At 58.7% G+C, this 14,395-nt stretch overlaps 1 protein-coding gene across 23 annotated transcripts; it reads right to left on the bottom strand.

Moving 5' to 3' along the window:
- Positions 1–1,820: 1,820 nt before the first annotated feature.
- KIF12 (kinesin family member 12) lies at positions 1,821–13,921 on the bottom strand. Of its 23 annotated transcripts, none has more exons than XM_053204750.1 (19): positions 13,558–13,907; positions 13,199–13,264; positions 13,019–13,097; positions 12,705–12,832; positions 12,040–12,174; positions 11,737–11,872; positions 11,306–11,359; positions 10,819–10,910; positions 10,492–10,639; positions 9,629–9,747; positions 9,437–9,541; positions 8,748–8,850; positions 8,577–8,667; positions 8,297–8,383; positions 7,827–7,917; positions 7,651–7,755; positions 6,955–7,055; positions 6,741–6,859; positions 1,825–6,423 (listed from the first exon to the last, which is right to left on the bottom strand). In XM_053204750.1, the coding sequence occupies exons 1-19, from the start codon at positions 13,729–13,731 to the stop codon at positions 6,284–6,286; spliced, it is 2,073 nt and encodes a 690-aa protein (XP_053060725.1). In that variant the 5' UTR covers positions 13,732–13,907; the 3' UTR covers positions 1,825–6,283. The 23 variants fall into 23 exon arrangements, 19 of the variants coding, with proteins under 19 accessions (XP_053060719.1, XP_053060717.1, XP_053060725.1 ...); XM_053204753.1 differs by lacking the exons at positions 11,306–11,359; positions 13,558–13,907 and adding exons at positions 12,539–12,614; positions 13,335–13,489 and having other exon boundaries at positions 1,828–6,423; positions 10,492–10,647; positions 10,818–10,910; XM_027034902.2 differs by lacking the exons at positions 1,825–6,423; positions 13,558–13,907 and adding exons at positions 12,539–12,614; positions 13,335–13,489 and having other exon boundaries at positions 6,453–6,859.
- Positions 13,922–14,395: the final 474 nt, after the last annotated feature.

Here is a 14,395-nt window from a genome sequence, read left to right as displayed (position 1 = left end):
AGTGGGGAGAGCGAGGCCGGGGAGGGGACCGAGGCCCAGCAGGCAGGACTGTGACGCCTGGCCGAGGGGTCTGCTTGTCAGTCTGGAGCGTGTGGGGAGTGCCGGCAAGTTTTCAGGAGGGAATGGCCGGTCAGATTTGGAATCGGGGGAGGCCCAGAAAGCAACTCCCTACAAGCTTTTCCAGGAAGAAGGAAGGACCTGGTGACTGGACCAACAGGGACATCAGAGACACCGGCTGGGACTCAGACCAGAGGGCGTGGTCAAGGTTTGGGCCTTCTGCTAACAGGGGAAGGAGATGGCAGGGTGACCTTCCTTCCCCACAAGGAGGTATCCAGCCCCAGACCTTTTCCCAGATACCTGACTCTATCCAGTTCCCTTGGACTCAGAGTGTAACCTGTCCATTCATGGTGAAGTTGGAGGTGGGCAGCACCCGGGACCCCAGAACCTGCTATCGGGAGAAAGGATGTTCTCACTGCTCACCTATTTCTAGACTTTGTTATTTCCTCCCCACCAAAGAGCTGGGCCACCTACAGACGAGTCCCAGCCCTTGTGACTTGCTTGGGTGACCGTGGGGCAGTCCTTTCCTTCCTCGGCCCCACCTTCCTCATCTAGACCTGCAAATGGAGATGATACCTCGCTTGACACAGCTGAAATAAGAGCTCAGTGAGGGACATTTGTGAAAGTCCTTCCTACTCCCCAAGTGTACGCACTGGAGGGACCCGTGTCATCACAGGCACTTAGCACAGCGTAAGTGAATTACGTGGCAGGAATTACACTGCTGGAAGGCACGAGTGCCCCGTGTCCACTAGAGGGCAGCAGAGAACTTCCGGAAAGACCACCCTGGTGTGCTCCATAGAGACCAGGAGCCAGAGGCCTAGAGCAAAGGCCCACAGACGTTGCAGAACTAGCTCCAGAACCCGCCTGCCTTGCCCCAAGGCCGCTTAACCCCCCCTGGGGAGTGTAAAGGGTTCAGCTTCTACCTTGCCCATCCCAGCCTAGCTAATAGAGCTGGATGCTTAGGTGGGGCCCTTTTAGAAACCGGTTCCTGAAAGATTCTCCCAGTGAACCAGCCTGGGTACCACTGCTCTGGACCATAAAGGCTGATTACATTCCTACGGAGGTAGCAGGCCCCATGCTGAGCGCCTCACGCGCACATCTTAACGAATCCTATTCAGGTTCCATCATTTTACGACAATGGTTGCTGTTTTACAGATAGGGAAACTGAGGCTAAGAGCTCAAGTAAACAGGTGTCAAAGGTCACCCAGCCAACGAGTAGCGATTCAAAGGCAGATCTGTCTCCCTGACACCTACATCACTCTCAGGGCCTCCCAGACCCTGTCCCCTGATAAATAGGACCTTGGGCCATGCTCTTTCAGACCCTTGGAGCAGAGGGGTGGGGTCATCTCCCTTCACTGGACTCCTCACTGCAGGAGTCAGGCCCACGCGAGCCTGCTTCTCCCTTCTCCAGCCAAGAGCATGCTCCGTGCCTGCCACACCAAGACCTGACCCGTCTCCTCCTCCCTGGGGCCTAACAGTATGCTGGCCACTAAGCAGGTGCTCAGTGAACATATGCCGAGGGACTCACTTAAAACTGTGAAGGAGAATGTACGTCAGACCCCAGGAAGGACCACCCAAGTAGAAGGCAGCTGAGGAGCCTGGAAAATTGGAATCACTACTCCAAGTCCTTAAATAATGGTCAATGAGTGACTGGGAGACACCGTCCAAAAAGCAAAGAGCCTTTGCTCTGTGGTGGCTTTTCCTTGTGTCCCCAATTTTGAATTAGTCTGTGTAGCATGGCCGGGAGGACTCCCAAGCTTCGTTTAGCAGAGTGGTGGTCAAGCAGGTGAACTGTGCTCCCAGACAGACCTGGGTTCCGGTCACGGCTGCGCCCCCTTCCTCCCTGCTCGGTCCTAAGTGACTTCACCTTTCTGGACCTGAGTTTTTCCCTCCGTTAAATGGGGTTGATCAGAGCTCACGGGGTGTGGGAGATTAAATAATAGGGGACACGTGGTGTTCTCGCTCCATGAAGAGAGCGGAGGGAAGGGAGCCCTCGGATGTTGTCAGCCTAGCTTCCTGTTTGTGGAGGAGGTGGGCTTAGCCTGGAGAAGTGGCTCACAAAGTGAGACACTTTGGAGCTGAGTGTCCTTGAGGTCCAGGGGACACTTTGTGGCCCACTGCCCACTGAAGAAAGGGTTTTCCCAAAGGAGTGAACTTCCAAAGACCTGCCCGTGTCCAGGAAGAGGATACAGGCATTTTCCTGCTCTTTGGAGGCTGGTCTTATCTGTCCATTAAAGCAGGACCTCCAGGGACCTGCCCTGACTCCCGGCTGACTGAGCTGATGTCACCCAATGTCCTCAGATGGACTAAAATAGCTCTCTTCCGAAACCTCGAGGCAAGCTGAACTCTGGAAAGTCCATCTGGCCCTTGCTCAATGAAGACGAATGAATCTCTCTCAATTCCCCCCGGGAAGGGGCAACAAGGACTCCTCCCCGGCTCTGGCACTGGGCAACGGTCCTGAATGGCCACCCTCTCCCTACAAGAATCCACGTGAGAAGAATCGGTCACCTTGTAAGAAGGTGGCAGGAGAACGAATATCAACAAGTTCACGAGTCTGAAATAACCAGAGAGCAGATATTGACACAATTCCTCTCCTGCAAGTACAGGAACGTTGCATGTTTGTGCCGAGAGCACCCACTATTAATAATAACGGTAATAATCGTTAGCATTTACATAGCACTGACCATGTGCCGAGCTCTGTCCCAGTTTATATGGATTCGTTTAGTCCTCCTATCATTTCCTCTATGAGCACTCATTAACTTCTCACTGGATAAATCAATCTTATCCCCACTTTACAGAGGAGGAGACTGAGGTCCAGAGAGGTCACCCACCTTGCCCAGGCTCTCACAGCTGCGAGTTGGGCAGACTGGAGTGGAGAGAGGGGCTGGGTTTGCCCAATGCTCAGCAGCCTGGAGACCGCCCGGACCTCCACCCTGGCCACCGGTAAAGCAGGCCCGGCCTTGAAGCAGGACCTAGTAAAGGTGACCAGTGAGAGACCGTGTGATCAGAGCCCCGGGCTGAATGAAGGCTCCCGGGGACAACACCTGCTGGCCAACCTGCAAAGGGCCTCCTTGCCGGCCCGCCAGTGCAGATGCCAGCGATGGCCAGGGCGGGGCTCGTGTGGCTCACACAGTAGGTCTGCTGCACAGCAGGCTTGCAAACCCCGTCTCCTGACTCCCGTCCTGGTCCTGAGCCAGCTCGTGGCCTGTCTACAACTCCCAGTGGCTGCCACTCTTCGTCTCATAGCCAGACCGCCCCCACCTGCACAGCCCTGCCCCACCATTAAAACAAAAGAAGAGGAATCTTTCGAAGCTCAACAAGGAGAGGACGATGGAAAAAGTCACCTACAGGAACACAAAATATCCCTCCTCACAGGGGCCGAAATCAACCTGCTGTTACAAAACCGCATGGGGAAAATGTGTCATTAGACAAAGGGAAGAAAGACCCTGAGACAAGGCAGGACGCATCTGGGAGGTGATGGGAGGCTGGTGTGGCCAAAGCAGACAGACACAGGAGTGAGAAGCCGTTCACACTCTCTCAGGCCTTCTGCACCTTTCGGGGTCTATCTTGGGGTGGATCGCCCAGAGGAGATCTCACGGCCTTTGAAACACAAGGACCCACAGGCATGTTCTTCCTAAAGCCTGTCCTCCAGTGATGCCTCCAGCCATGCTCCTGTTCCCACACTGGCTGACAGGTGGGGTCCCCAAGGACCTGGAGAATTCAACCAGGGCTCCAGACATCTAGACTGGTCTCTAGGTTTGCCAGTTCTGCTGAACATCTCCACCCCAAGCCGATGAGTCCAGAGAATCCCTCCCAATTTCTACACAAAGTTTTAAAATTTCCAAGGGGTCATTTAAGGATTTGGGATTCTGGAAAATTCCTACAGTGCTTCAGGGTTTCCAAGAGCTTCTCTCAATTCTGATGTACCAGAGACCTTCTAAGCTTCTGGACAATGACTACCCTATTTCATGGAGCCAGAGAACCGCCCCCAAATTCTAGCATCCTGAGGAAGGCCTATAGCTTTCAGGGTTCCAGAGGTGCCCTCTGGAGTCCTCAAGCTCTCAGTAAGGACCCCTGGACGTGAAGTGTCTGGATACATCACTGGGGTCCTCTGAAATTCCTCCCGGGTTTCGGGATTCTGGACAAGTGGTAGTTCTAGAGTGAGGATATTGACCGAGAGATGGATACGTGGCCTATTCGATGGGGTGCTGGACACTGGTCCCCTTGAGCCTATTTCTGGGAAAGTGAAGTGCGGGGGTTGCTGGACTAGGAGACTGGAAAACCGCGGCTGGCTCCAGCAGGAGGAGGAATCATCCAAACATGAATGAACCAGCAACAGCCAGGGTCCCCCTGGGTGGTCCCTGTCCACCCTCCCAAGGCAGCTGAGGAAGGTTCTCATGCTCAGTGCCAGGGGCCTTCCCCGCCTGGGGCTGAAGGCCTCCCAGCAAGCAGGCCCCGATGATACAGTGAGTGAGATAAGGGCTCTGGGGAGGGGAGGAACCCCGGGCTCAAACCTGCCGAGCCACCCGGGGCCGAGGTGGCACCAAAATTACCTAGAGTAGAGAAAAGTGACTTCATGGCATTAACCAGGTTCACCTTCCTGCCCCCCTTCAGGTCTCTGCATGAATGTTCCCTGCATGAGCCCCTTCCTGATCCCCCTTTTTAGAACGGCACCCAGTCTGGTAGAGGGCCCTCCCGGCTATATTGTGCTCCATGGTACTGATCACCGAGTTCCCACGCATTTTTGCCCACTTTCTTGTTTCCTGTGTTCTATGAAGGTAAGGATTCTCATGCTTTGTTCAAGGCTGGCCCAAAGTGGGTTCTTGGTAGGTATTCGTTGAACGAATTTTTTTCCAAACCCAGGGTGTCCATCTCATCAAATGACCATAGTGACTGAAAGTTGCTTTCGGCTAAGTGCTCTGCAACAGGCAAAGCCTTGTGCTGTTACTCTTGCCATCTCTCAGGGGACTTAATCCCCAGGACCGTCCAGAGAGGAGGTCCTATTATCGTGTTCATTCTGCTGATAAGACAACTCGGGCTCAGGGCAATGAAGTCATTTGCCCAGGATTACTCGTGGTTAAGTGAGGAGGCGAGATTTGAACGTGTGTGGTGCTATGCGTGAACTTAGCCACGGCCCCCCCTGCGGAGCCCGGTGGGTCTGTGGCATCTGGTTATTACCCCCCGTCCTGGACTCTGCCTCCGTGAATGCTGGCCTTCCACTAACTCTCCACTGTTGAACACCCTTAATGCCCAGTCACACGTCCTGCCTTTCATCTGGCCCCTGTGAGCTTCCTGGGCAACGCCGGCTTATCCCTTGTCAGTCCTGTTCACCACCTTGATTTGCCTTGAGGCCAGTGGTGCTGAATGAATGAATGAATGAATGAACAAACAAAGGAAGGAATGAGCCCTGTGGGTCTCAGTTTCCCTAACTATAAAATGGATTTCCCCCTAACTGGAGCCCCTTTGCATCCTACTGAGTACTTATGCCAGGAATCCTGATACCCTTCACTTCCTAACCTGCACTTGAACTCAACAGACAAGGAGCTTCACGCCCCATCTAACTGGCTGAACACCAGAAAGCGATCCAAGGAGGGTTCAGGGTCTGCCCAAGGTCTCAGCAAGTCTGTGGCATCAGAACTCAGACCTCAGGATCCCTCCAGCACCGGCACATACACAGCCGAGTGAGCCTGAACCAGTGTCCCTCAGGCCTCCTTCGTGGAGACACTCACCATCCGATTTCCCCACATCTGCCCAGCAGCATGTAGTAGCAGCTCAATTAAAACTTGTATATGAAGGGGATGGGAACCTGGAATATTCCTGATCAGAGGGGGCACACCCCTCTGCCACGAGTCCTTGCCTCCTCCTCAGATTCCCTTGAGAACCCCTCTTCTCTGTGACCCCCCACGCGGAAGTGCCTGGCCACCCGGAGACATGACTGACCAGTCTTGGAGCGGACACCTCTCTTTATTCGTCTATTTCACTACCTGCAACCTGGTTTCTCGAAGATCCAGTCACATTTCTCACAGTCTGGGGTGGCACCCTCCCCTTGCTCCCCCAAACTGCCCCACAGCCCCCACCCACAGCCCTGAGGATTTCTCCCCTGCCCAGCTCAGTCGCAGAGGGAAGCGGCAGCCGTTGTTCCCATTTCACAGATGGGGAGGTTGAAACCCAGGAGCGCAGAGCCCAGACCAGGGTCACACAGGGGTCTCTGAGGTGTGTTCTGCCCTCAGCAAGGAGGGAGGACTCGGCTGGGGCTCCGTGTACCCTCGCTGGGGGGTGGCTGGCTCCGGCCGCGTCGCAGGGAGCTGCCAATCTGGTCTCTGAGGGCCTCCAGTCTCCGGGCCAGGTTTGGAACTGCAGCCCCGCCTAAGGAGCACAGTGAGACCCGAGGCCTGTGCTCCCCCGGGCCCGCCCCACCCAGACCCCTCAGTGCCCTAACACCCTTTGAGGAAGCCTCAGGCGGTCCCCCTCCCCCTCGACCAACACCACGGGCTCCTGCACGCGTGTGGACAACCAGGTGGCCGTAGGAAGAGAACTCCAGTTTGGGAACTGCAAGGATCTTACGGATCGCCTCACAGCACACACCCTGTTCCAGAAGGGGGGAGACTGAGGTCTGGACAGGGTGAGTTCTGGCCCAAGACCACCAAAAACGCTAGGGGCCCCGCCCTCTCTCTCTCCTTCACCTCTCAGCACTGGTGACGCATCTGGAGGCCCCATGGGCAGGGGCGGTGCAGAGGGCACCACCTCCTCTCGCATCAACATCTCCGCCAGGACTCGGGTCCTAGTCCAGTCGCTATGACTCCTAGCCCGGGGTGGGTTGGGCAGTGGGAGGTGAGCCTTCGGCTCCTCAGGCGAGCCTCCTCCTCCCCCATCCCAGTGCCCAAGGGCTGGGCCCACCTCTCTCTCGGGAACTCGGCAGAGTCAGGATTGCATGGGGGTGCCCAGGGTGGGGGCTGGGCAGACAGAGCCAGGCCACCTGGGGTCTTAGGGCCAAACACCTGCAGGAAAGACCAGAGCCTGCACTGGGCGACCCTGCCTCTATGTGCTCCACCTTCCTGGTGCCATCATGGCGCCACCATCCCTGCCACACATGCCCCACGGGACACCAAGAATGTCAGGTGGGCGTCAAAGTGCAGGGTCTTGGTCACTTTCTCTGCGGGCAGTGGGCAGGCCTTGTAATGTCCTCTCTGGGGATGAGGAACTCCCTGCGGGCAGGAACCATGTCTGTTCAAATCCCATGTCATGTCTGAATCTTTGGTGCCCAGAACAGAGGCTGGCATGAAGCTAGGAGCTTAGGGGACAGGTACTGAATGAGTGAACGCGTGAGTAAGCGAACACGGAAATGAGTAACATGCGAGTGAATGAATAAGCGAGCGGGACAGTGAGTTCCTGTAAGAAGGCAGGATGGGGGCGGGCAAAGCAAACAGACTTTCTGAACCCTGGGTGGGAGCCCAAAGCCAGCCCCTCACCCAAACGATCCAGCCGGGGACCCTGGAGCTCTGGAGCCTCCCAGGCCACGGACCCCCCCTCCCTCCCCCGGATCACAGTCTCCAGCTCTCCCAGCCTTCCCTCCCCCGCCTTGGCCTTTCCTACCTGTGGCAGCTGGAGCCCCCTGTGTGGGCAGGCCCAGTGGGCCAATGGTGCTCGGCACAAGGGGCACAGGTGACAGCAGGGGCAGGAGCAGAGGGGCGGCAGGGCCTGCAACAGGGCACGTCAGAGGCTTTGTGACATTCTTGCTCCTCACCCCACCGGGCCGGCCAGAGACTCACGTGGCAGGGGCGAGCTGGTGCCATCACACAGGGACACGGTGGGGCTGGGCCGGGGTTTGGCAGGTGAAGGGAGCAGGCACAGAGGAGGCGCCTGGAAAGGACGGTGGGGTCTATGCCTGTGGTCTGAAAACCAACCACGAGGCTGGTCCCCGAGTCCCCCTTTTAGCCAACACTCAGCCGTGCCAGGCACCGTTCTCAGTGCTTTACGTATGAACTCGTTCAATCCAAACCTTAAGACAACCCTACCAAGTAGGACCTATATCAGCCCCATTTCATAGAAGAGGAAGAAGGCTGCGCAGGGAGAAGTAAAACAAGTCACCCAAGGTCTCACAGCTGGTAAGCGGCAGAGCCGGACTCTGAACCCAGGTGGTCCGGACCCAGAGGGCAGACTCTTGACCGCTTCACGGAGCCACCTCCTCCCACCTGCCCTGTGTCCCGAGGCCTGCCTCCAGGCTGGCAGCCGTGCTCACCGCTCCAGCTCGTGCACCTGCTGGGCCAGGACCCGCTGCTCATCCCGGGCCTGGTCCCGGCTACTCTGCAGCTGGCTCTTTTCTTTCCTGGGAAGAGCAGGCCCCAGGAAGGTGACAGGAGGCAGAGATGCCAGTAGGGGGACGGGTCAGCCCTTCTCTTTGCGGTGGAGTACAAGCCCCAGGAGAAAAGCGGGGACACAAGGGTAGCCAAGGACCCGGGGAGGGCAGCACAGAAGTGAGGGGTGGGGCACAGAGTCCCCCTGGCTGAGGGGGAGCCTACCGGAGCCTCTCATTCTCCAGCATGAACTCCTGCAGCATCCCATAGAGGTTCCGCTGGGCCCAGGCCACCCGGGCCCCACTGAGCCCTGAGGCTGTCGGGGGGGAAGGGCACGGTGGCTGGATCCATGGGAGCCCCAGCCACACCGCACCCCTGCCCCTGGGGAGCTCATACCCTTGGGGTGTACTTGGCCCAGGTGGGGCCGCAGGCAGCGGTTCTCCTCCTGGAGCTGCAGTATCTCCCTCTCCAAACGCCGGGGCTGCTTTGCCACAGGTGACTGCCCAGAAAGAGGCCCAGAACTGCTGTTTATGGCTGTTCAAGTTGTGCACTGTACAAGCGCTTCCAGGGGCGGTGAGCAGAGCCTGATATCTAGCCCATGCTTCACGTGCCAGCCTTGCATCCTGGCACAAGGCGACATCCACCCGGAGGAGGCACCCTGCCCTAATGGTGTCAAAGTACCAGGAAGCCTTAGCCGTGTGCCTGGAGGGCCTGCTCTGAGCTGCAGCCTGCCCCAAATCCAACCTTAAACTCCGTTCTGTCCAGGCCTTGGCCCAGATTCTGACCCCAAACAAGACACTACGTCAGACCCCAAGTCAACTCAGACTTAATCACGGTACCAACTGGGATCCTGGCTATACCCTGAATCATATGCCAAATCAGACCACACCCCTAGACATGCCCTAATCCTGACCATGACCCCTGACCCCACCCCACCCAATCACGACCCCATCATCAGGACTCTGACTCTAATCCCAACTGTGACTCATCCCAGACTTCCCACGACACCGACTCAGGCTCCCGTTACTGCCTGATCCCCAACCATCTCCCCGACCCACACCTCTGCCCGGTCTCCCTCCATTCACCTTGGGGGCCTGTGGCCGAGTGGTGACCCGCTGAGCTCGGCTTGCATATCGCAGGGTGCTGAGAGTCTCGGGAAGGCACTGGACTGAAGGGGACACGCAGGCCACCTGGGGAGGGCTGCCGCTGAGCGTTCCTTCCTCTCTGGGACCCTCTCCCTCAGGAGCCATCCCTCCCTGCCAGCCCTTCTCAGATACCATGAGGGTGACCCCGTGTCCCCCCAGCGAGTCCGCCAGCAGCTTGGTGAGCTTGCTGTCCCGGAAGGGGATGTGGCTCTGCTTCCGCTGTGGGTCCAGTAACAGGGAGATGCAGTGACCTGGGCGGGGACAACAAGGCTAGCAAGGTTACACCCGTTGCCCAAGGCCACCCAGCTGCTTCACGCAGAGCTGGCATCTCCCCCCAGGCCTGTGTGACTTGAAAATCTCTCCTTCCCAAGATCTTGTCACTCAGTCAGACTGGCCTCTGCTACCAGACTGGGGCTCCTGAGGGCACAGATGACCCTGTCCGCCCCTGATCCCCAGTGCCACCAAAGAACCTGACCAACAGGCCTGGCACTCGGCAGGGGCTCAGGAAATATCTGACAAGTGGGCTGAATGAAGAAGAGTTCCTGAAAATCTCCCCACACGTGCCACAGAGGAAGGCTGGCGTCCCAGCCCTGAAGGCTCCCAAGGCCCCGTGACCTGGGGCGGGGGTGGGAAGGTCAGTTCCCTTCCCCTCACTGGGCTTCAGTCTTCCCAACTGCACATGGGACAGGCTGAATGTCTGAGGGCTCATACTCTGCACCTGAGTATTTCTACCTCCCCAATTAAAACGTGCCTTTACAGACCCTCAGGATTTATAGACTCATGAATAAAGTGCTAAGAAGGAAGGCTCCAGTCAATAGCAAGCTGAGGCCAGGAGGAGGCGTGTGGCTCCTGGGTCACAGCTCCTGACTCTCCCATCCTACGCCTCCCCGACGCCTCCCTTACTACGCCTCCCCTGGCTTCCCCCACTGTGGACGGTTCTGGGTCCGGCTCAGAGGAGGGACTCAGGAATCAGTCCAGCTGTTCCCAGGCCTCACCCAGGGCCAGCAGGCTGCGATTGATGCTGTTTGCCTCAAGCATCAGCTCCCCACGGGATCCCGTGGCCGCCACCTTCTCACTGCCGGCCAGGTCTACAAAGCACAGCTTCCCACCAACGGGGGGCTCCCCAGGGTCCACTGGAGGCATCTGTGGGGTAGGAGGATCAGGGTCGATGGGGACTTGGGAGGGGCTGTCCCCATCAGAGTCACAAAGCCAAGGGTTTCCACTATTATCTCCTGCACACACCCCGGTTGGTTTATACACCCGGCGGCAGACCCTTGCCGGGTGGTCCTGGGCCAGCTCCTTCCCCCAGTGGGGACACTCACGGTTTGGCGGCTGATGTAGAGCGTGAGCAGGGCATGGCTTCGGCTGGAGGCCTGGTTCAGGCTGTGAGCTGAGCTCCGTCGACGGCTAAGACCTAGAGGAGGAAAACAGCAGGAGCTGGACCTGGTAGGAGGAGCAGGTGGTCACCAATAAAGAAAAAGCAGCGAAGGCATCCTGGGAGAGGGGCCAGCCCATGCAAAGGCACAGAGGCCTGCCTCCAGCACGGACAGGTGAAAGAAAGATGGAGAGAACTGAGGGGAAGAACGTCCATCAGGTTCACATCTCTTCTGTTGCTGTGTGGAGGGAGGGAGAGAAACTCAGGCAGAAAGATCAGCTACCAGGCATGGTACAACTCTGGGGCCAGAACCCAGAGTCCCGGTGTCCCCGCAGCCTGCCACAAGGTAGGTGCTCAATAAATATTTGATGAATAAATGAACGAGGCTGGAACAGAAGGGCACCACAGGCTAGCCTAAGAGGTATGACCTTTACCTTCAACAAACTGGAAGGATCTGGAGGTCCGAAGGGGCAGAGGGATGTGGTTTGCTGTGTGGAGGGGAAGAGATTGGAAGGGGAGAGCCTTGAGGTGGGGAGACCTCTTCAAGGGGCAAAAATGGGGCTTGACAGAGGCAGAGACTCTGGGCTGGAGAGGAGACCATGACCCGGACTCCGCTCTACCCAATCATGACCCCATCATCAGGATTCTAAGAGTTCGAACAGCAGTCGGACAGCAGAATCTCCAGGCCTGGGGTGGGGCCGGGGTACATCCCTGGGCTGTGTCTGAATTGTGGTCTGCTGACCCTTTTCCCCCACTAGGGTCCTCTCAGCCCACAGCTCCGGCCAGGGGCTCCGAGTGCACCATCAGTGAACAGCTGAGGAACGGGCGCCCCCACACCCCAAAGCGCCCCCGAAGCAGCACACACCCATTTGCATCAGTTCCATCAGGGCCCCCAGACTCCCGAACTCCACCACTCGCAGCTGCTCCACATAGAAGCCCTGGGTCTTATTCCAGCGAACAGGGAGAGGCCGGGGAGCTCCCAGGCTCAGTAGGTCTCGAACCTGAGAGGAGGGTGGCCAGTGAGGGAAGGGGCCCTGCGCCCGTGCTCCATCAACCCCCAGACCTTACCGACACAGTCCCCCAGCCTCTTCTGTCCCTTGACCCCAGCTCCTTGGAGAGAAATACTTCTTTTACCTGGAGGGCTGTCTATTCAATCTCAGTCCCCCACCTGCTCATTGTAGATCTCCAAATAGGAGGCGCGGAGGGTGACAGGGGCTCCCAGGTGCCGCACCCGGTCTAACAGCCAAGCGAAGGTCCTCTGCATGATGCCGGCTAGGTTGGGGGGTACGGGCACCCCCTCGCCCTGGGAGCAGAAACAGCTGAGCCAGGGGGTGGGTCACGATCATCCCGGCACACCCACACAAAACCAGTCATAACTACCCTTTGTGGAGGACGGCCCTACTCTGCGCCAGGAACCAAGTTCCCGTAGAATATCGAATCAGAACGATTCGCCTCCGTCTACAGATGAAGAAAACTGAGAGCTACTAAGTAAGGAGGACAAAAGTAGCTCCGCATCGGGCAAGCGCCTTCTACCTCTCCGGTCCTCGGTTTCCTTGTCTGCAAATAAAGGGGGCTGGGCCGCACGAAGGCCCTTCCCCCTGGAAGTCCACACTGCCTGCGAGACCCCCATCCCCGACCCTCGGGGGCTCCATCTGCGCTCGGCCCACCTGCGGAGGAGGCCCGGTCAGGGTGTAGGTCTTCCCGGAGCCGGTCTGGCCGAAGGTGAAGACAGTGCAGGAGAAGCTGCGGGCGGCAGAGGCGCGGCTGGACCCCGGCGGCGGCCCGCAGGGCTGGGGGTGGGGGGGCGGCGGGCCGTGCCGGGGCCTCACTCACCCGCGCAGCGCCAGCTCGCCCAGACGCCGCACGCCGCACGCCCGGAACACGTCCTCCTGCGTGCGCGCCCCGTCCAGCACGGCGCCGAAGCGGAACGCCACGTCGGGGCCGCCGCCGGGGGGGCTCACCTGGGGAGGGGGCGGGGCACTCTGGGGGCGGAGCCAGGGCGGGCAGGGCGGGCGGGGCGGGGGGCAGAGGCTGGGGCCTGGGACCGAGCTGCCCCGGAAAGGACCGAGGGGTCTCCAGGTAGGTTTCTGACGGGGGGGGGGGGGGGGGGGGGGGTTGGGGGTCAGTGGGTGGGAGGGATTCCTCACTTGCAGAGTCCGGGTCCCCGAGCAGTGCAGCGCGCTCTGTTCCCCTCGACGCAGCTCCGCCGCGCTCATGGGACGCACTCTGGGGTCCGGTGGGAAGGCAGAGGTCCATCCCGATGACGCCATCGGCCCCGTCCTCGATCGCCCTCGCTCCTCGCTCCCGCCCAACCAACCTATACCTACCTGAGTACCACCTGGATGGGCGTTTCTGGCCCCTCTGGCCCCTGCTCCAGGCTCCGCGCGGGGTCCCTGTGGCCGCAACGTGAGTTACCATCCCTGAGCCCAGCGGCTCCTCTTACCTCCCAGAATCTCTCCTTACCCGTCCGGAGTGCCGCGTTCCTCCATGGCCAGCTTCGTACCCGGAGTTAGCTCCGCCCGAGTCTCGTTCCTTTCTCTCCCGCTACCCTCCCTTTTCCACCACACTGGGACTGGCTATACACGCCTTACACCCCCCACCCCCTTTCCCCTTCTCAGGCATCCAGCCATCCGGAAAGGCTTGGGCCTGCCCAGGGCTAACTAGTTAAAGATTTACCCACCCCTACCTGTGGTGGAAAAAGTCCCTCTCCAGCAAGGGGACCCCTAGCTAGGGCGTTCTGGAGTCTGAGGGTCCCTTGCTCTTGTCCATTCCTATCAGGAGCGACCACCCAGGCCAGCCTCCTGGGTACACAGATGGGGCTAGGGAGACAGGGACGGGAGCGGCAAGCCTGGCAGAGCATGGGCCAGGTCCTTCCTACTGTCCACCTATGCCTCCTCCAGCTTTGTCCTCTGCCTCCCCCGCTTCCCCTCCCTGGCAGTTCCAGCTACTTGGCATCGGAGGGCCCTGGTGGGGGGGGGGGGCTCCTGAAGGGGTGAGAGGGGCCCAGGTTTCAGCTCTGGGAAGACCTGGCTGGATTGAGTTCCTGAGCAGAACTGAGAACAGGCCCAGAAAGAGTCTGGTTAACCATTGGGCCACCTGCTTCTCCAGTGCCAAGGCCAATTTAAGGCCAGAGCAGTTGTTTAACCCTCTGCTGATCTGGCTGTCTGGAGCAGCAGAGGGGTCTGCGTAGGTGCTGGAGTGGGGCAATCGCCAGTTCAGTGACAGTCTCCATGCTGGGCACCCACGCAAAGGAATCCTGTAGTCTTGTTAGGGAGTTAAGTGAGAACAATCTAGTGTGCAGGGATTCTGGGGGTTGGGGAGTTGAGAGGCCGGTAGGAGCAGGGAGGTAAAGGTGGTAGGTGAGGGTGTTCTTGGCAGAGGAAGCACATTGCAGGAAGGCTGGGGTGGGGTGGGAAGATGTGTGAGGCATGTAGAGGTGATCTGAGGCTGGGCCAAGCTCAGGGAGGCTACATCAAGGAGCCCGGACTCCCTCTGCAAGGAACCAGGAAGCCACTGAAGGGTTA

The sequence above is a fragment of the Acinonyx jubatus genome, chromosome D4 (assembly GCF_027475565.1).
Source record: "Acinonyx jubatus isolate Ajub_Pintada_27869175 chromosome D4, VMU_Ajub_asm_v1.0, whole genome shotgun sequence".
Taxonomy (NCBI): Eukaryota; Metazoa; Chordata; class Mammalia; order Carnivora; family Felidae; genus Acinonyx; species Acinonyx jubatus.
Note: the sequence above shows the minus strand (reverse complement) of the source record. Positions and strands in the feature narration are given on the sequence as shown.

What these genes read in the sequence shown, in the direction of transcription:
- KIF12 (XM_053204736.1), bottom strand. Translation starts at nt 13,731, where the DNA reads ATGCTCTGCCAGGCTTGCCGCTCCCGTCCCTGTCTCCCTAGCCCCATC. An exon ending in GGCGAGCTGGCGCTGCGCGG is followed by an intron (nt 12,175 to 12,704) that starts GTGAGTGAGGCC and finishes TTCTGCTCCCAG; the next exon opens with GGCGAGGGGGTGCCCGTACC. An exon ending in TCTACATCAGCCGCCAAACC is followed by an intron (nt 9,748 to 10,818) that starts GTGAGTGTCCCC and finishes GTCCCCGCCCAG; the next exon opens with GTCACTGCATCTCCCTGTTA.